This window comes from Polyergus mexicanus, unplaced genomic scaffold (assembly GCF_030449975.1).
Source record: "Polyergus mexicanus isolate NDT 795.1 unplaced genomic scaffold, iyPolMexi1.0 SCAF_4, whole genome shotgun sequence".
Taxonomy (NCBI): domain Eukaryota; kingdom Metazoa; phylum Arthropoda; class Insecta; order Hymenoptera; family Formicidae; genus Polyergus; species Polyergus mexicanus.
In genome coordinates this window covers 8,379,066-8,400,051 of record NW_027223324.1, presented here as the reverse complement: position 1 = coordinate 8,400,051, position 20,986 = coordinate 8,379,066, and the positions used below count along the sequence as shown (strand labels likewise).

The window sequence follows — 20,986 nt, the reverse complement described above, 5'->3', positions numbered from 1 at the left end:
CCCCGTGTTATTGTTCCCGAGAAGTGGCGTGCGAGGGGCGCGCGCGAGCTAGCAAATGGAGATTGAGCCGATGTGCATCGTGGAGAACGAGACGGTGAGTTTGCGACTTTTCAACAATCCATCGTGTGCGCTGACAATGTGCTCGCGCGTGACGCAAACCTGCCATAGGAGAGACGACGATTCTTGCGTGCGCGCTCGGCGGGATTACACCATGTTGTGTAAAGAGGGCGCGCGATTGATTTTCGACTCGTTTTTAGCATTTCGTGCGTTCGCGTTTGCTTTATTTGAGCGAATCGCGTTGTTCCGACATCGGGTGATAGCGGGGCACCCCAGTTCTCGTTGACGGGGGTCGCGGGGCTTTGGAAGGTAGGCGGGGGCGCGCGGGCGAGGGGTTGCTGTTTAGCTGGCCGATATTTTGTTCGTGCGGTCAACCTGGCGCCTGACTTAGCTTGGCATTTTTCGCGACAGATGGCGCGGTCTCTCGTTCGCGTTTGCGATCTCGCGCCGAGCGATGACGCTGGTTCATTCCGCGAGTTCGCCGGTTGCAGTTACACGTATCGCGATCGTGATTCAAATTCTCGTTTCTGTTCAAGTAATATAGGACGTTGGAAGTTATCGTGGTTTCGTGAAAAGTTCGCGTATCGTCTTTCATAAAGAGCGAAGTTGAATGTTCGTCGTTAACGCAATCTATACAAATCACAGTCAGTCGTGAAACGCATCGCGGCAAATGTAGAGTCGCGTTCGAATCGCTCCGTACTTACTCGTCATTGTTATCCTCCGCAAGTGAATCTCGCGTTTGAAAAGCTAATCGCGGCCATCTAATCGTAAAGTGTCGTACGTTCGTGTAGTGCATCAAATATCGGGTACGATCAATCTTCGAAATCTCCTCTTAGTGGCCATAGCGAAACTTGATATTGCATCGAAATCGTAATTAAAATGGCCGCGCAGCTCCGCGGGACGCCGCGCGATGACGCCAGCGTCATCATCGCGCGCTCGCAACGCGTCGCGGGCGCGCACCGCGCGCGTCACGTCCCTGCCGAGAGCCTTTTAGCCCGTGAACTGCGCAGTTGACAGAGCCCGCACGACGCGTTGCAGCGCACCGGTGAGTTTTCCTACAGATGTTTTCGCGCGCCGAGGTTCACCGCGACCTCCGCCGACGCGACGTCGCGACGTCGTCGGCGTCGCCCACCGTCGTCGCGAATTTCGCTCGTCGCTCCTCGCCCGATCCGCGAGAGAGAAAACGCCTTATATGCACACGCGTATGCAACGCATTCGCCCTCCGTGCCTTTACGTGTCGGTGTGCCGTCGCGACGATGCATGCGTGTGTGCGGTTCTCTCTCTTCGCTGGTGACGAGACGAAACTGGGACGCGTGCCCAATCTCTCTTTCTCTTCGCGACGATCGTAATTCATAAAGCGTCGCCGACGCCGACGCCGACGGTGACCGCGAATAACCGGTCGATTTAGGAGCCCGCCGCCGCGGGCTTCCGCGTCGCCTACACGCGACGCTACTGCGCAATTCAGCGATACGCGTATCGGCGCGTCGTGCCTCGTGCCGCCGAAACAACGGTCGCCATTCGCGATTTTCGAGCAAGTTATCTTTTTTCGCACGAAAAATCTACGAATTTCCCGCTATTTGACGCCGAACAATCGGGAGCTATTTTTAGAGAATAAATTGTTTTGTATCATATTATTTTTTACATATTATATGTAGCGTAATCTTATTCGATAAACCGTCTTATATCTAGCAAAAAAATTGCGTCATTTTATCAGTATTTCATTGAGGATGAATCGTGAAAATGCATGCGTTGTATAAAGAGTAACTCGGTCCACAAATTTCAACCATGTAAATAGACTTTAATTAGATATTTAAAGAAGTTATATTTATTATTTGTGTAATATGTAATTATTTTAATCTAGAAATTACTTGTCACATGAAAAACAAATCTTTACCCCCGAAGAAAATTATTCATTTGGACACGTGACATATAGTGCTCACATCGATTGAATCGATTATTTTGACTTGTATATCTATTGATTTAATATGAAATTTATCTTTTTCATGAATCAACTGTTGTCCTGTTTAATTTGTGCATATCATAAATGTATATATAACTAATTAATCTTTTTTAAAGCTATTGTCATAATTAATTATATTAAATCGTGTTTTCCAATTTACTAAATCAATTTTTTTAAATATGTTAATATTTTTTGTTTTGTAGTTAGAGAACATATGGTATTACGTCTCATCAGAATATTTAAATTTAATATGATGATCTTATCTACTGCGTATTGCAACATTGATTAATTCATATCTTCTCACTCATATTAATGTCACTCCCTTTGCTGCTTTTTGTATTGATTCTTGCATTCTCATAAGAAAAAAATTATCTATTGATTTTTTTTTTCAAATTTATTATGTAGTGCAAATTAGCGTGGATTACATTAAAACAATTCTGAATTCTTTATTAAAACAATTATGATGTTTTCCCTTTAATATTTTTAATATATATATATTTTCTTATATATTAAATATTCTTATTGAAATAAGAAAACTTTTTTATCTATTTGATGTTATCATTGTATTTATTATTGGAAATTAAAATATATAGACTGGGGATTTTTATAAAAATTTTTATAAACATTTTAATGAGGATATTTAATAAATAACGAAAAAATTTTAGATTTGACAAGCAGTCCATTAACGAAAATACATATATATATACTGTTTTTAAAATAATTATACTACAATATATCATAAGAGAATCTATTTGTCTGCCACCTCGATTAGTTGAGAAGTAATTGTAGTTTATAGGCAAAGGCATCGAGGTAACGAAGCCTTTTAACGAACCCACAATGTTTCCTTCGTATCATGTCCTTGGAAACAAGGTTTGCAATCTCGCGATTCCGAACGAGGGAATTACGATTGTACGTGATCGCCGTTGTCCTTCGTTGCACTTCTTTGAGGCATTGCCGACAATGCGCGCGCTACGCGAAACGCTTGGATGCCCGAGGTAAAAACATTTAATTGCAGTCGCGATAATGAGAGGATGTACGCGATCTTATTGAAAAGAGAGGGAGATAACCCTTTGGGATGCAATTGTACGTTTGGCGCAATTTACATTTTTATTATTGTCGTAGCGCAGCGTATCGTATCGCGATGCGTTGTCTATGGGATACCTTGTATATACACCCACAGAAAAGATTTCCCGATCTAATGCTATTACTCTTCAATCTATCATAAGATAGGATCGATATAGAGACAATCATATTTATTATTGAAAAAGGAATATTTTAATCTTAAATGGAAAATTCTTAAATCTAGAATAAAATGCTCTTGGTGCTATCCCGTTAATTTTCTCACAAAGATGAAGATGGAAATTTGTAGCGATCTAACATCAAGTTATTCTAAATGCAAGAATATATAAGCTTAGATTTGTACATGTTACTCTTGTCTCAAGATAGTAAGACAATCTTATTTAATTCGAGAGAGAGGAAGAGGAATTATTGATTTAATTTTAAAATTGTTTTATTTTTATACCGCATAAGGTTGTGAGATACGATTAAATATGTCAAGAATATTTTTTGTCTCGTTATCAGAAATCCTTTCTGAGAGTGTATATGTGAAACATTGCAAGATATATTTATTCGGTTATCTAGTTATATATATATATATCATTAAATTTTCGCAAAACTTTAACAATTCTCATGGTATCGGGTAGTAGTTGGCGCGATTGTCGGCATTGTACGCGTTATCGATCTCGTTATCATTATCATCTCCAGTGGTACAATTTTAAGATATTGCCGTTGCCGCTACTGTTGGCGAGCATCATCATTCCAACAGTAATGAGCATTCTCGCGTTCTCAACGTTGTCACTTGTTCTGCGCTCGATCTCAACGAGCTAGGTTATCGTGAGAAACTATCCAGATGCTGTACAGCATTGTGCAAAATAACTTCTCGTCAGGTGCAATATCTTTAACACAATATATACGACGAAAAGATGGGGCTTTGATACGTGTAATGCTTGTAAATTTGAAATTGTGATACATCAAATTTATTACTGATATTTATAAAAGTCAATTGTTTTCGAAAAGAATTCAAAGTATATTACACAAATTTCGCATATATATTTTTTAATTATATTTACGTATCGTTATAAATAATTACAACTGCGTTCATATGAGCTTCCTTTTTTTTTTATTGTTATATTAGAGATTTTTTTTTTTTAAGGGATTTGAAAAAGCGTATCCAAGTTCATATACTAAACAAAGTCGTGTGAATCTCTTAATCCACTTATTTCTCATAATTTAGCATTTTGTTTAGAAATAATACATGAAAAAACGAATTTTTAAGAATAAGCAGACAAGCGTGTTAAATTTTTAAAAGAATTTATGACATTTTTTAGTTGCTCAAATTTATTTTTTCGCGATTCATTTTCTCGATGTATCGTCTCTCTTTTTTTTTTTTTTTTTTTTTTTATAAAGTATTTTATAAATTTACAAGTTTGTTACATGCTATATTTGTTTCATTCTTCGTATAGTTTTGTCGTTCGATAGAAAAAAATTATTCGATGCATCGTCGAATCATACACGTGACGTAGAATGTGCACACACATCGCGCGGTTTATCGTCTTTTGACTCGTTGGCGTATTGAATCATTCTTATTTCCGCCGTTTATATGCATATTGCCTCGACGATTGTAGTATCTCCCATCGACGTCAACGCGGAGAAAATTTATATCCACCTCGAGAGATATTCCGAGATATTCCTCTCTGTCTTCAGGATCTCCGTCCTTTTTCACGCACATGCCTATGCATTCTTTACACACAATATATACATATATATATATATATATATTGTTTGACTTTCATAAATTATTGTCGACGACGTAGACGAATGCGATCGCATAAATCCAATCGCACTCTCTTTGTCTCCTTATCAGCCACGAATGCGAACAGGGAAATATTCTTTCGTTTCGATGTACTTTCCTCGCGCTGTGTGCTGCTATATGATAGATACGGAATCGTATGCAATTTTATCTTAGATACTTCGAAAAAAGAAATTGTAGACGAAATAAAATACATAGTTGAGAATGTAAAGTTGAAGAAATTAGGGTAATAAAGCTAAAGATGGGAGTCAAAGCCTTACTCTAACTTATCAAGAATATCGCGATAGTAATTTTTTTATTAGTTATATATATATATATATATATATATATATATATATATATATATTTTCAAAATTTATCTATTATACTGACTTTTTAGTTTGCTTTTATAGTTTCCTTATTCTAACTACAGTTAATTGCAGAAACGCGATGGGTTTTTATTTAAATTTTATATCGAACATATTTTTTTTTGGCTCGTGATAGGCGGGAAGCGCATGAAATATGCGCAGCGCGAGGGGCAACGAAATTTACGCGATTTTCGCGCTCACGCAACGATTTCGCTCGCACTAGCCATTGTGCTCGCGGAACATCCCCGTCTATTGTTGTACATAACGTCGCTGGAGCAGAAGTGGCGCGGCTGGAAAATTACGAGGGAGCTTCCTCCACCTCCCTTTCCGTGCCTCCTACTATCTTCCGGTTACGCTAGTCGGGACGAACAATGACCCGGGAAAGCTCAAGAAAGCTTTAAATCGCGACTATACGCCCGGAGACCAGCACTCTGTACTTCTCGTTGTCGCGATTTCAAATGGTCGAGGAAAGAAAGAAAGCGTGCGTTATCGCGCAAATATACCGTAAAAATATCGCAAGATAATAACACGAAATCAGATAATACTTTTGTGAGGTGATTTAATCATATAAGCTCATTTTGGAAAATCCACTTTTATAACCATTGCCTTATCCACGCACGATCATCTGTACAGTCTAAAATCTCGCAAACGTTTTACTCTCTGAAAAAACATTAGCCAGTATTTTTAAAGCGTCACCAAACTTCTCAATTTTCCTTCCCCGAGCACGAAATCCGCTTTACCGCCCTCTAAAATCGCTGCCAATGGGATTGTAACTTTTGTAAAAGCTTTCGGTCGATGTAGATCGTTAAAAAGTCTTATGTACGAAATGTAACGCGACGAAACGGCTAAATACGGACTGTATAAATTCAAAACCCGATGAAAATAATCCTCTGCTCGAGGCAGATAAGCGTTGTTGCATATCGCGCACCGGGGGAAATGTGCGCGACGCGCCACCGTTGTGTAAGCGGACTAAGGGGATTGTGCAACCATCGAATGGAGGTAATAATAAGATCGTGGGCACGGTGAATCCGATAACTCTTGCGCCGCGCATTCACCATTCGCCATTTATTATCATGAGCGACGCGCGCGAGAGAGAAAGAGAGTGTATGCATTCAGTGCGATGTATTGTGTAAAATATTGACGAAACTTATGTAAATCGTACACCGTAAATTCAGTCTTTACGCGCGGCAAAGATTAAGATTTTATCGGTTGCGTAAATTCGCGGGATTTTATACATCCGCGTGAAGTTTAATCGCGAAAAGTTGTCGACGGCTTTAATCTCACCCTTATCGAGCGCGTTTTTTTTTTTTTTTTTTTTTGCGTGGTCTAAAATATAATATCGCGGTCGCGTGGATGTTTCGAGCTTTCGTTGTCGGAGGATTCTTCTCGCGGCGATAAATTAACGTTAATCGCCGCCGGGTGATTACAAAAGTTTGGACACGCGCGAAATTTTCGCCTTAAATCATTCCGCAAAATGAGAATTCAAGAAGAAAGAGTTAAGCGCGAAAAGTGTAGCCGGCTTTTACCACGCGACCACTACGATGGTAAAGCGTTCCTATCCTTCACTTACGTTCACTTTGTTCCATTTCGGTCCACTTTAGTCCAATTTGTCTAACGTCCATTTTCCGTCAAGCGCCGTCTTAAACAAGGTAGAAAAAATATATAGTAAAACTAACTGGAACCCTCTTTTGCGCGCATTTCTTTTGCGGACGTCCGGTTTCGTCGCAATACTCTCTCGGGACTGTTTTCGTCTCGTTGGAGAAATAGGAAAAAGAGGATAAAATTACAAAAGAAGGCGAATGAAATTGGCTAGCAAACTTGATTACTAAAGCAATTAAAATCAGTCAGGTTAATAAAACCATGTCAAATGACGTTTGAATTTGATGGAATTCGAATGTAAAAAAAAAAAAAAAATATTTGGAAGCAGAGCAGAAAAATGAGTCCAATATAGGTGATTCAAATCATAAGTGTATTATATAGAAGAAATGGCGTATATGACAAAAAAATAAGAGGATAGCGGAAAAGTTGAGCGTAGCTAATATTTAAGAAGGTCATACTGAGAGGTTGCAAGAGTAAGTTGGGAGTAATAATGAAAATTAATTACGAATACGCATATCCTCTTCGAAATTCGAGAGTATTATAAATCGAAAAAGCTGGCGTAAGAGCCGGGCAAGTGGGCGGCAAGAATGGCGGTCGTAATTAAAGAGTTTTCTCTCGAAAAGCGATCATTCGAGACTCATTTGGTGAAGCGCGAAGTAGGAATGTGGTCTAATGAATGGCTTTTGCTCGGGGTTTTAAATTACTGGCAACCATAAAGGAAAGAGCACATCGTTAGAGTTTGATTTTGTGCACAGCGTAATATAATCTATCCACACTTTTCGTTGATTAATTATCGTGTAAATCCAACGAGAGAACGGCCTTTCCCTTCCCGATTTTACGACGTTTATTCAGTTGGAATTAGAAGCAACTGTATATATTTTTTTATTTTTTACGGTTTTTAATCCCTAGCAAAATAATATAATGAAAAAAAGTTAAATCCGGTAAATGTTGGCCGAAAGAAGATACCTGAGGATTTAGATAAATAATGAAGTTGGTAATCTTTGTCTGTTGAAACGGATTAAGAGTTATTTATATTTTAGAATAATCGCTGAGCGGACTTCGGGTAAACTTTTCAACATTCCGCATTTACACACTTGTAAATAAAATTTTAATAAAGTTAAATATATTTGGAGCTTTTGCGGCAGAAACCAGTTTTTAGTGAAAGTATCTGCCTTGTTTTAATTTAAAAGGGAGGATTAGTTTTTCGCGCATTTCCAACATAGTTCCACATGGACCTTAATGTCAGAGATTGTGCTTTAATTAGAAATTTCATTTGATAAATTTAGCATAATTCGAATTTAGATACTTACTTTAAATATACATGTAAAATGACTTTATATTTATTCACAGTACATTCTTGTGTAAATTATGTTTGCCTACATAATATATTCCACTTTTACCTCGTTATTTTTTAATCCAGTGACTATTTTAATTTTTAACGTTATATATATATTTTTAACGGAGTCGTATAGTTTAAAATTCTGTTAAAATAGAGTTTGCTGGTAATAAACTAAAGAGATTAATTATCTTCTGAAACTTGCTTAGTTAGAACATTCGCGTTTCTAAATCGTTAATCGCGCGTAAACTATTTATATAAACATCTTGATAATTTTATTCGGTTAAATTTTTTTTTTTTTTTCGCGTTGAGTCTATCACTAAAGAATACATACGGCGAAAATTATATATCCCGTAGAGAAAGAGAGATCTGTAACAGAAATTTAATACCTCCGAGAGATTATATACCGACTCTGATATCTCTCAGATTAGCGTTAACGGACGTCAGTACATTCGGTCTGAAGGTGTAAGGGTTAATCATATGGCGGCGGCGAGAATCGTGTCGCTGCATTTCCGTTAGATATTATGCGCAATATGCTTTACGGGCATCCGTCCTCCGGTGCAACAACGCAGTATCGAGCATATCCGGTAACCGTGGCAAGACAACGGTTAAGGGTTCCCATTGAAGTGTGTGTTCCAGCTTGATTAATGTTAAAGCCTGGGGGGGGGGGGGAGGAGATATACGCGTGGTGTCTTAAGTCCGACCGTTGAACATCATCAATGTTTATATGTATTTTCTAGTTAATCTTCTTTTAGTTCCTCTTTTAGTAATAAAAAAATCTATTTTGTATGTACTTTAAAGTATGTGACCGATACAAGTGCAGAAAATGTATCCATAAAAGATAATAACATTTTTACTTCGCTGCTTTTAGGGCAAATACGTTTTTTCTAGACGAGTTAGCTTTCGTAGTAAAAAGCACGCTGTGTCTGAAAGCTGTGCGAAGGCATTATACGCAGAAGGGCTTGGAGATTATGAAGCAGATTATTTATTTTTATTTTTTGCCATCATCGTAAATCGATCTAAAAAGATTGTTACCTTAACAAAATATTAACTCGTGGAGTATAAAATAAATAATTTCGAAATTATCGATTAGAAGAATATTGCATTTTTCTATGCAATATTTCTGGCAAGAAGAATTCTGCGTGCGTAGAACATTTCAGCTTCTACTACCTCTTGAAAAATTAGAGAATATTGAATAATACGCTAATAAGTATTTCTCCTCATGCAAATACAAATTAGAAAGATTAAAATAGATATTGCCTTCTCGAAAATTTATACTGGCCGTGTCCAATTTTCTGTAATAGCATTAAATAATCGAGTTTTACATAATTGATATTACTTTTTAAACGAGAAACATTGCATTGTCGTGCTTTGTGCTGATAACAATGAGAAACGTTAGAAAAATATCATAAAATTTTATTTTCATACGACGGGAGCTTGCGTTTCGCTTCCGATAACTGACGATCGTTAAAATCGCAAGCGACGTGAAAATTTTACGTGTAAGTGGAAATCGATTGTATGTATGAAATTCGTGCACGCACGTTGACATGTAGCGTAGATGAGAAAAATATCATTGAGAGATTTATTGCATATTTTTATTTATAATATATCAACAAAATGTAATGTCCGATTGACATATGCTTCAGAAGGCCATCAATTCAAAAATGTATTATATGTTTATGTAATGCATGTTTCTCTCAATAAAGTGTATTTCTCTCTATTTTATAACACAGATGAAATCCAAATGCTTGTTTCATTGATGATATAACCAGACAGATTCTATAAAATCGATAAGAATTTGATTGAGAAACATGCAAATATGCAAATTAGGTTTTACATTTTAATATTTTATTTTTAATTTGTTTTTTCCATTTCTCCGTACATAATATCGAGAGACATTCTCATTCCGAGAGGCATTTATATTTATTATGATGCAAAGATACGTAATCAGAATGCGCAGTTTTGCATATTGATAACCATCAGATATGCTTTATGGAAATTTTCCATCAATGCGATACTACTCTACCCTGACACACCGTTTACTGACGTATTATGCACGCGTCCGCACTTATTCCACATGTTGCGGAAACGTTTTTCACGTCGGAACGACGTTCGTAAAATTGTCGATTGTCGAACTCCGGAAACGAATGGATTGTTTCTTCATCGATCGGATGTATGTCGATCAGATCGTCGATATTAGGTTGTCGTATGCAGGAAAAGGAGTAGAATTTGAAATATATGTATACGTTCACGAGTGTGTCTCTCTGCGGTTAGGATGTGGTTGCGTGTGTGTGACACGATATAGACAAGGAAGTAGACGGAAATGTCAGCGTCAGCGAATGTCTGGCAGATTCCGGAAGGGTTTATAGCCGTGGATCGTCTCTATTCCATGTGACCTAGATACGATTTCATACGGTGATTGTAAAGACATTCGACCATTTATTTTCTTTCTAAACTTATTTTTTCTGTTAAAGACGTTATACTCTGATTAACTTATAATAAGTAGTTTAATGATAAAACTTGTCATAAAACTTCGAAGTTACAATCATCTATAAACAACTCTAAAGATATTACATTTTTTCAAGTATCCATATCTCTAATATCGAAAAGAAAATTTATGCAAAGAATACTTGATATAGACGATGGTTCTTCAGCAGTTATTTCAAGTTTTTTTTTTATTCGCGATTCTTTGTAGCAGGTTATTATGATAGACTAATTATAAGGTATCCTTTATTTTTGACTAGCGGCAATTTTTGCAATTGACATTACGCGTGTTCTCGTATATTTCCAATTGCAAGCAATTGTTAATTAAAAATTTGTTTTATATATTGAAACAAAACAATATTAACTTACATAATTAACATCTAATATAAAAAATATTTAAGAATATGTAAATGAAATTGATTTTAACTGAATTGAAAAATAATCTATTTATATTTTAGAAAAAAATTTAATCATAATTTTCTGTTTTTGAATTTTGGGACTATATTAAATAGCTTTTATAATAGCATTTGTATTTATATTAGGGAAGAGCCGCCTGTGGTTCGATTAAAATCTGTAATTCAGAGATAGTTCAATATTTTTGGGACAATACGAGCGAGATATTACATTCCGTAATGAGATGCTTACCCTATCGTACGCATCGTCAGCGTAATACTTCAAGATGTAAAAAGAAGGTTAATTAACAACCCTCTGTTTGTATATGCTACGTTCTCGATTTACAGTTGCATAATTCTACTCGTGAGTTTTCGCGTTCGAAATTATGACGTTTGTTCATTCATAGGCGGGAATCAGTTCCAATTATCTCGTACAAAAACATAGAAAAGAAAAGAAAGCGGAAGAAAGAAAAAGAGAGGAAGAGAAGGTGATAGTCGATAAAGAGAAAGATTAGGACCAAGTAAAGAAGCCGGAAGTGGTCGCCGGATTCGAGGAGATTTAATACCAGATAAGATTGAGAGGAACGAACAGGTCGGAGCGGTAAATAGCGGTCCTAAAGGGAGGCGGAATTTGTATTTTGTCACCCTTGAACGCGCATGCATATCTAAAGGCCGTGGTATGCAACAACCGTGCCCGAGGGGCGTGTAAATTTTAATAGCTCGTGTGTAAGTAAGTCGACAAGATGGTGGGTGCGTTTTATCTCTGATGCGTGTTCGTTGACCACCGATTTCCCGTATTTTCAAGGTAGCAAAATTGATACCATATATTCTAGCGTTTTTCCGTTTGTTTCACTTCGAGGTGATCCCTTTATTTTAATGGTCACAACTATTTACATCATCGGGATTTTTATCAAGAATTGTTGAATCGTGAAAAATATTAAATAATATTCTCATATTAAGATATTTGGATATAAAATCTCTCAAAGTATTCTCAATAGTTGGAATTTCTACGAAATAATACGCTGGCTTTATGCACTCGCGAAATTGCTTCTCTAGGTAATTGTGCCGCGTTGAAATTATTTCCGCGTGCAGACGCTTGTTTTTCGCCACGGCGCGAAATGAGGACTGCGCGAAAATGCATTTCGCGAAAATGTATGCGCTTTGCTTTCTTGTTTGACTCGGAGCAGTTTGTATGTAGTATGTACGCAGCAGAAACATATGCTTTACATAAATAATATCCTCGGGACAATGAGACCGCGGCATATGATTGACCATGCATTGACTTATCTTATAATAAAACATACATTATGTTTCGTAGCGTGACGGATGTGCGACTTTAGAGATAGTTTATATGCTGTGGAAGTGACTTGCGTAAATAATTATATGTAAAACATTCTGTAACGGAAAATATATTTTATCGCTCATTCTATATTCAAAGGGAGAAATATACACAAATTTTTTTATACTAGAAAAGAAAGGATAAATTTTTGCAAGTTGATTTTAAATTTCACAAGAAATCAATATGTGTGCGCGCTATATATTTATTTAGTTTTCACGAATTTGAAAATATAGAACTCCGTGTAGAATATACTGGATAAAATAGGAAAAATAAAATAGTAAAAAATATGCAATACTAATACGGATTATCGATTAATCATTAATCCAGATTTCTTTTCGTATTTAAATTTCGTTATAAACAAAATTAGATTGAGAAATTGATGCAGTGGTTCGATCCAAAAATCGCGTCTACCCGTCTTCCTCTCGATTTAATCTTCTGGGCCTACTTTACGACGATAGTAAAGCCTAAAATTGTCGGGATGACTATGAGAATGAAATGAGCGTTTATTAAATATCCTTTGGACGCGCGCGCATGGACACGAATATTAAAACTCGTGGCCACGAAAAAGGAAGGTGTATTGTTGCTCGACGAGACCGCGATTGTGCCACCTTTGCGCTTATGATTGGCGGCAGAGTAGACGATTTCATCTCCGAGAGCTTTTCACGGAACCCCCGGCCCCGGCTCGATTCTCAGTTTGCTCTCTTTGGGTGATACAATGAGCTTTTGTTTCCATTGAAAACGATACCGCCCCGTGTTTCGCTCAAGATATTAATCGAGGCTGGGGAAACTCCGGCGCGGATCAAGCGGCATTATAACGGCCGCGTGTGCGTGCGTACGTGCGTACGCAGCGAAGACCGCGGCCTGATTGAATCGTAAATTATCCCACGGCGAATTATTCATGGCGCGCTTTCGCTTTGGTGGGGTAGCATAATAATTCAACCATGCGTTTTGTAACACGTCAATTTTTAATGTCCCCTCTCGGTTCCTCGTGCAAGATTTGTCACCGCCGCGTGGCTCGTGCGCAAATGTACCTATCGGTACGATCATTAATCACACGAATACCTCTCGACAGAATTATTTACTAGCATTTCTATTTACATAGTCGGGAAAACCGATCGGTAAAACCACGGGGCGAAATGGATTGGTTTTAACGAATATTGCGACTTATCTTCTTCTCTCGAAAGTATTCTTATCTCGACTGCATTTGAGAGCAAAGCGTATGACGATTTATTCAAAGCTCTATTAATTTTTATAAGATACTACGTCTTTTCATAATTAATTATCTTGTCGTTTTAATTGCAGGAGGGATCTCGCGGTGATCGGAAAGAGGGGGGCAAGAGGGGACGCAAGCCTGGAAGGAAGGCGGCGGAGAGGGCGGACATGAAGGCTAAGCTCGGTAAGTAGTTTCATACCTGTTGACATCCCAGACACTTAGTTCAAACAGTTTGCTTCAGACAGTTTTACTTGTAGCGATACGTGATCTTGTCGATAATAGATTGTTTATCAGCTATCACGAGATTGAAATTGTAATAAATTTGTTTTGTGTCAATTTTTATAAAACTATTGCAACGATATGCTATACAGTGATTAACTGTTTTGATTAATGAGGAAATTTTGAAATATTAATTAATTGTCATTAAGATTCATTAATTATAAATTGCATCCGCAGTTTGTCATCGTTAATCATTGATCAACATCGTTGTTAATAGACATCTGGTAATTATAAAATGATAGATTATAGCTTTTATTAGAACCGCTTCAATAATGTAATACGCGTCAGAATTTATATTGAATTAAAATCATAATATTCGCTGATTACTGACCGACCATTATGATGGATGAATATTTTTATTACTTCTTAATCGGTAGTATTTATATGAATCAATGTTTTATTACATAAATTATTAATTACTCGATCACTGCAATAATTAATTACTGATTTGATTATTGAATTACATTTTGGTTATCTGTGTTGTTCTCATATGCTATATTGACTGCTATAGGAGTAATATTATAATTTATCATAGATTATATATGTATGATATTACTATCGATATAACTTGTATCGATTTTATGTCGATTAATTGCATTCAAAAAATTTTTGATAACGATATATGGCAAGATAAGAATATCCTGTTAGATTTTCCACAGAATTATTAAATTTGTTCCTGAAAAAACTTGTCATTGAATAATTCCGAATCGCGAAGATTCGCGCGAGAAATAAATCTCAAAGGAATAATAACGCGAGCAGATATCGATTGGTTGCTTTATCTATCCAACATCTCAACTTGTCAACGTCTCGCTAATCCAAGGTGCAAAAACTCGCTAAAAGCATACTGTACGGGACGGTGGAAGCCGACACGATCGGTACAAATATCGGTCGCTCGCGCCTGCTTACGCACATACTCGTTGGTATCTCGATGTCACCGTCTCTTGATTAAAGCATTTGATAAGCGTTCTCCCGAGGACCGCGTATCCGCTGATCGCGCGAGTTGCAGCAGTAACATTTATCTCGTTCGCGAATGAATATTTATATCGTCGTCCCGCGGTGGCTTCTCTCGATGCCAACAAACGCAAGTATTACGACGCTGTTCTGCTATTTTGCAATTCCGTTTCGCGGAAAACCGTAACTCGCAACCCATACAACAAAAGCGGGAAGGAGAAGATACATAGAAAGAATAGTGGATGAAACTAACTCCCCCTGTTAGTGTTGCGCCTTGACAGCGATCAACGGCGAGTATAACTTTGCAGGATTATTTCTCGAACGCACGCATGGTCATTCGAGAACGAAACTTTATAATCGTCGCGATCTTCTCTTTCTTCCGCCTTTGTTTCCCCGGTTCTTTCCGATCGCGACGGATGGTCTCCTTTCCATAGCAAACACACGATGTTCGATTTATACAAATGTCCGGGATGATCAGCTGATCATGCCAGAATCATCATTTCATACTTTGAGCAGATGTTAGCGCGCGAAACTTTCCGATTAATTATTATTTTTATATGCGAACGAAAGATTATATTCCGTCAAAATTTAGAGAACAAATGAATTAATTGGATAACAAGATCGCGGTATTAGATTTACACGTTCAAGATTTGATTAGTCAAGACCGTTTTAATTTCGCAGTTCTTTAGGACGGATCGATTACAAATTATTCAATGTGTGAATTTTTTACTTTACTGAATTAATTTTGATAAACGGCTATTTCCGTTGAATTTTCTGCGTACAGTCTTATTTAGCATTTATTACAGTCCGTTAAAGGATTAGAACAACTATAATTTTCCTCATGTATTCCACTTTTTATCCGTCGTTGAACAAACATTCAGTGGATACATGCATACCGACCGAAATTGCACGTGAATTTGTTCCGGCAGTGTTCTTGGCCGCGCCAACGAACGAATGAACTCTACAGGGTTCCATTTTATCCGGTACGCACGACCTGACGGAACTGGCTTTATTTAAACCCGTTCGAGGCTCGCCTCTCGATTCGGTCTAGATGATCTCGGCCATCGGCAACGAGATCCCGAATGGAGCCACAAATTGACTGTGAGAGAACGCTTAATTTCCGCGGCACACTGATATCGATTTTCCCAGACGTGACGCCGATCGCCGTCGGTTTCAATTGGCATCGACGAATTCCTTTCCGATAAAATTCACGACGCTAGCCGGGCCGATCGATGTTCTACGAATCACGAAAAATCGGCCTGATCATGGGTGACGGGCAGGGATGCCTCTTAAAAGTCCGTAATGAGACAGGAAACATTTATTGCCGTTGTAAAAAGCGGCCCCCGATGAGCAATGAAATGGATAGCATGTCCGTGAATCTAAAAGATCGCTTATTTTACAGCTGATACGCGGTGATTTTTCTTCTGAGAAAGAAAAATAATTTCTGCTATTTTTGACTTTCGGGATTTAATAATATAATAAATTGAAATTTTTTTTGGCGGTGTTTCACGACAAGAACAAACCAAGTTTACAAACTTACAATTTTTGGATCTTTGTTGCTAGAATGCAATGGTGTCGAGGAAGAAGAAAAAAAAAACAAATTCAATATCCGAGACAATTTCGGAATACAAGATACATAGAAATCGACGATTTGATAAAATTGGAGAATTGCTGAATTCAATCGCAGAAGATTGAAAAATTGAAACTCTCAAATTGCACGCGATATCGTTGTGTAAATTGTTCTGTTTTAGTCTCGCTTTTCATCGAACTCAATTTTGCTCGACACCTGATATGCGATACGTTTATTTTCTTCTTATGTTGGAACAAAATTATAGTTTATCCGCCTTCGTAAAAGTTTTCGCTGTTCGGTCGCATATGCCGCGGCATTACCATGCGTCTTGCGCGTTCTGCGACATTATTAAATCCTGAATTCTTGTAGAGCTTGTGATATATATTTGCTACTTGGCCTGCCATTACGTTACAACCTGACGCCGAAAACCAGAGAAATTTATGCTCGTCGCGAATTCCGTTGAAAGTTACCTTAGTACCGGTCTCGGGGATCGACCTGTGTGCGCTTTGCATGTATTGATTCTTCGTATTAATATGAATCCGCGTTCCCTCATCTCGATCCGTTCGTTGTTTTATTACAGAACGAAGTCGGCAGAGTGCGAGGGAGTGCCGTGCGCGTAAGAAGCTGAGGTATCAGTACCTAGAGGAGCTTGTAGCCGATCGTGAGAAAGCAGTACTTGCTTTACGAATGGAGCTCGAAATGGTGAGTCATATTCTTGATCTTCTCCATAAGCGAATAAACGAATAAAAATAGGAAAATTCCTAAGAAAGAATCTAGAGTAGAAATAATTTATTAATCTTCTAAAGAAATATTTATTAATCTGAATAAATTTATTAATATTTATTAATATGAATGTATGTGTCAAAATCTCTCGATAAAATAAATTCTGATTTTTATATTGATAAATTTATATATTAGGTATGGCGTTCTGATTACAAAAATAAATATTTTTTTGTCTATTCTCATTTTTATTCTCCTAGAATGAAAAGTGAGCATAAAAAAAAAACACTTATTTGCAATATAAAAATAATTTTTTGGGGGTGGGGGGGAAAGGATATATACTTCAAAGTTTTCCGAATTATTTATATCTCAAATATCACAAAGCAAAGCTAATTTTTTTTGGAACTGGAGAACCTCATAACTTTTCCATCATCTTTCTCATCGCCTTCCTTAACCTTCCTTCGAAGTGCAAACTAAGTTACTCGAAGAAATATAAAGTTTTGGTGGAATACAAAGGTTCGCTCTTCAGCAATATGACTAGGAATATCATTTGCATCCATATTGCTTCTACAAAGAAACATTGATTAGAATTATTAGAATTTGTTAGGATTATTGGAGCTATAAAATTATTTACATTAAATTCATTGATTGATTAAAATTGAATTTTTATGGATAACTGTTAACGAAATCTTTCGCAAATAATTCCGTAATTTTATATAGAAATCGATGTTTTATTTGTATTTGATTGAGCTGTACTTGATATATATTTTAATTCCGAATATTTTGTAAAATGAGAATACAGCGACGTGATAGAGAGGCGAAAGCCTTGCTTCTATGGTGCTCGAAATTATGAAGTCGTATTATCTATCTATTGTTATTGATTGGTGTCGGATTCGTTCTTTGCTTTTCGTCGAAAGGGACGCTTGTTAACGAAGTGCTCTGAAAATATTTGACATCGATGTCTGAAAGTAGCTAGTGTATCGTTTCATCGAAAGTTTTTATATCGACAAAGCCGCGGGTATTGCGAGTAAGAAGAACAGTTGAAAAGTTTCCGACAAGATTGGCGCTCCACGTCCGTCCACGAAGTCATTCTCAAATCCTTTTTGATTTTCCCGAAGATCTCCAGCACATAACGGCTTAGTACGTACAACGAACAAGATTTGACTGAGGTGGAGCTTACGTCCTTTATACATCACTATTTGTTATTTTTCTACAGTATCGTCAGTGGATGCAGGAATTGGATGCTGGACAAGTCCCCGAAGGGCTACAGGCGATGCTGGAAGAATTGGGCTCTTTTAAACGCGAATAGTCCAGCAGCAACTAAGCTCAGACAAGGAGGCAAAGAAGTGACGTGGATCGAGCGTTTACATTGTTACTTCGATCGAAATCCCCCTCTCGCATACTCGAGCTTACTTTCCGTCTTCTCTTCTCTTCCTTTCTCTTTTACGATTCTTCGAGGCAATAGGGAATAATTGGCTTATAATTTGAAATTTTCTCTTTATATTGCATTCCTCTATTCGTTGATTAAGAAATTGCGAATGTAGTCGATTTTTCGGTTTGTTTCGAGGGTTTTTTTCATTTTCGTGCGATTTAAAGAGATTCTTCCTGCTATCTTCTCTTGATTTTATCACAAAGGGCGGAATCGTCTCGGATTACTTCGTTACCTCATGCGTTACTGTTTTTTATACGTACGTTTTGTTATCGTGACTCGTTGACACATATTTTTTAATGTTCGTTGATTAAAGACATTGATCGGTCGATTATCTACGGCCTCACGCTTAAAATATATCTCCCTCGTACGCGATTGTTGCGGTGTAAAAAAATATAGATATATTGCTGTTGTACGCCTCGAAGGAAAAAAACAATCGTTGTGTATCATACAAAGTTTATATTCAATGTCTGTTCAAAAAGCGTCGTTGCGGAAGCTTCTCGTTGACTGTTTACCAATTTGTTTAAACTTTACTGATACATGGTACTTTTGTATCGTGAGAAATTATCATTTTGTACAAATTTCAGCGCTATTATAAAAGTTAATTCGTATATGTGTGCACGGAAGAGTGTAATATTATCGAATAAAACCGATATTTTTTGATGAACATTAATTTATCGACATTTATTGTTCCTTATTTTCTTTACTATACTTTATACGAAAAATACGTCATAGAAATGTTATTTAAAATTTCATAAATTTTCTTGTTTAAAATTGCGTCATTTTTGTCACGTAAGAATCACCGAAAATGCGAATTCTTTTTTGGGTCTCGCGCAGGAAACGCATATCTGTTGGCCTTATTTCAAAATAGTAATTTGAACACCACGATTTCGCGTCGCGTTTTTGTGCGATAAAAATTTGTATATTTTGAAATACGTTGGACTATGAAATCTTTGCTGCCATTGGCATAGATTGCAATGAAACAGATGATATCTCTTGCGTATATTCAATATCATTCGACGGTTCGTTGAAAAGAAGAAAAAATTCGTAGATCCAATATCGTTGTTATCGCAATTGCGATAATAAAAATTTAAAATGACAAATTTTGTTGCGCTATTTAAGAAGCTTTAAGAAGCTCGAACAATAATAGATGAGTTTAATGTGCCGCCATGTACTAATGATTAGGATCATAACAATATTATAAACATCATCGATTAAATTAAATGTCACGAATAAGAGTTTATAATTTGATACAATAATTTAGTAACATGTCTTTTATTCTTAAATAGGAATTAATATCTTTGGCCACTTGGCATGGAAGAGTAGGCGCGAATATCAGATCGATTTATTTAAATATTTAGCTTTATGTCAGTATTGTTAAAAATTTAATGACATTTTTTTCGATCCTTGAACGGATTATTGTTTTTTTAATCACTCGATAATGCATGGAAAAATGATATGTATGAGTCAGATCGATTTATTCAAATATTTAGCTTTATGTCGCTATTGTTGGAAATGTTTCCAAGTGATGTTTGTGCGAGATTTGATTTCCTGTTTTTCGAAAGCTGTTATTGATACGAACGAAATAACACGATAACGAAATAATAACGAAATAACAGAAACAGATAACGCCAAAAATGCGAGAATCATATTGATGCGTATTGCTTTTGGGGGATAGAATTTTTGCCAAATATATTGCCCATAAATTATCGTTTCATCATTTTAATGCACATGGAATCAGACTTTGTTTTTTTATTAAGAAGGGAATTATGGCTTAGTTACGTTTCTCTCACACGCGAACATTGCTCGGTAAGTCCTTTTTCTCGCTATAGGCACAATAAATCAGCATGTTAAGCGGAGTGTAGGTTGAAATATTATCTCGTAAATATCAAATTGTACTAAAATACCGAGTAAAGAACCGAGTGGCTTCGTATTGTTATTAAGCTTGCTGTGCAGTGTATAATTCACTTTCCAACATGACGGCTTTTGTCATCTCCGGAGAGATGATATATTTTAGTTTTAGACGGTAATTCGAGTGCGAAATAATCAACTTCTCGGATAAGAGATTATTATAGGAGTCAGTTTTATTTAATAAATTATATCGCGCAATACATATTAGTAATATACTGGCAATACTCATTAAATCGAAATTTTAATGAAAGATATTAATTTAAAGAGAGAAATATCTTTATTGAAATACAATATATTTTTCTCGATCAAATTGCGTTAAGTAATAAAATAATCAGATACATGCATATATATCCTATTCGTAATATATTCCGTATTATAATACTGAATTTAAAAATAAGTTTGTTTTCTCTGTAATTGCTATAATCGCCTTGCATTTTTCACATTCTTTCTAACAGATTACATTCAATGCTCATTTGAACCTCTTTTACAGATTTTCGCGAAGATAATAGCAGCACTTGCGTGAATCGTAA

General features: G+C 36.7%; 1 protein-coding gene across 1 annotated transcript; it reads left to right on the top strand.

Moving 5' to 3' along the window:
* The first annotated feature begins 3 nt into the window (after window positions 1-3).
* Reptor-bp (REPTOR-binding partner) lies at window positions 4-19,218 on the top strand. The gene is made up of 4 exons (XM_070294970.1): window positions 4-94; window positions 13,686-13,779; window positions 16,977-17,098; window positions 18,333-19,218. The coding sequence occupies exons 1-4, from the start codon at window positions 56-58 to the stop codon at window positions 18,423-18,425; spliced, it is 348 nt and encodes a 115-aa protein (XP_070151071.1). The 5' UTR covers window positions 4-55; the 3' UTR covers window positions 18,426-19,218.
* The last annotated feature ends 1,768 nt before the right edge of the window (window positions 19,219-20,986 follow it).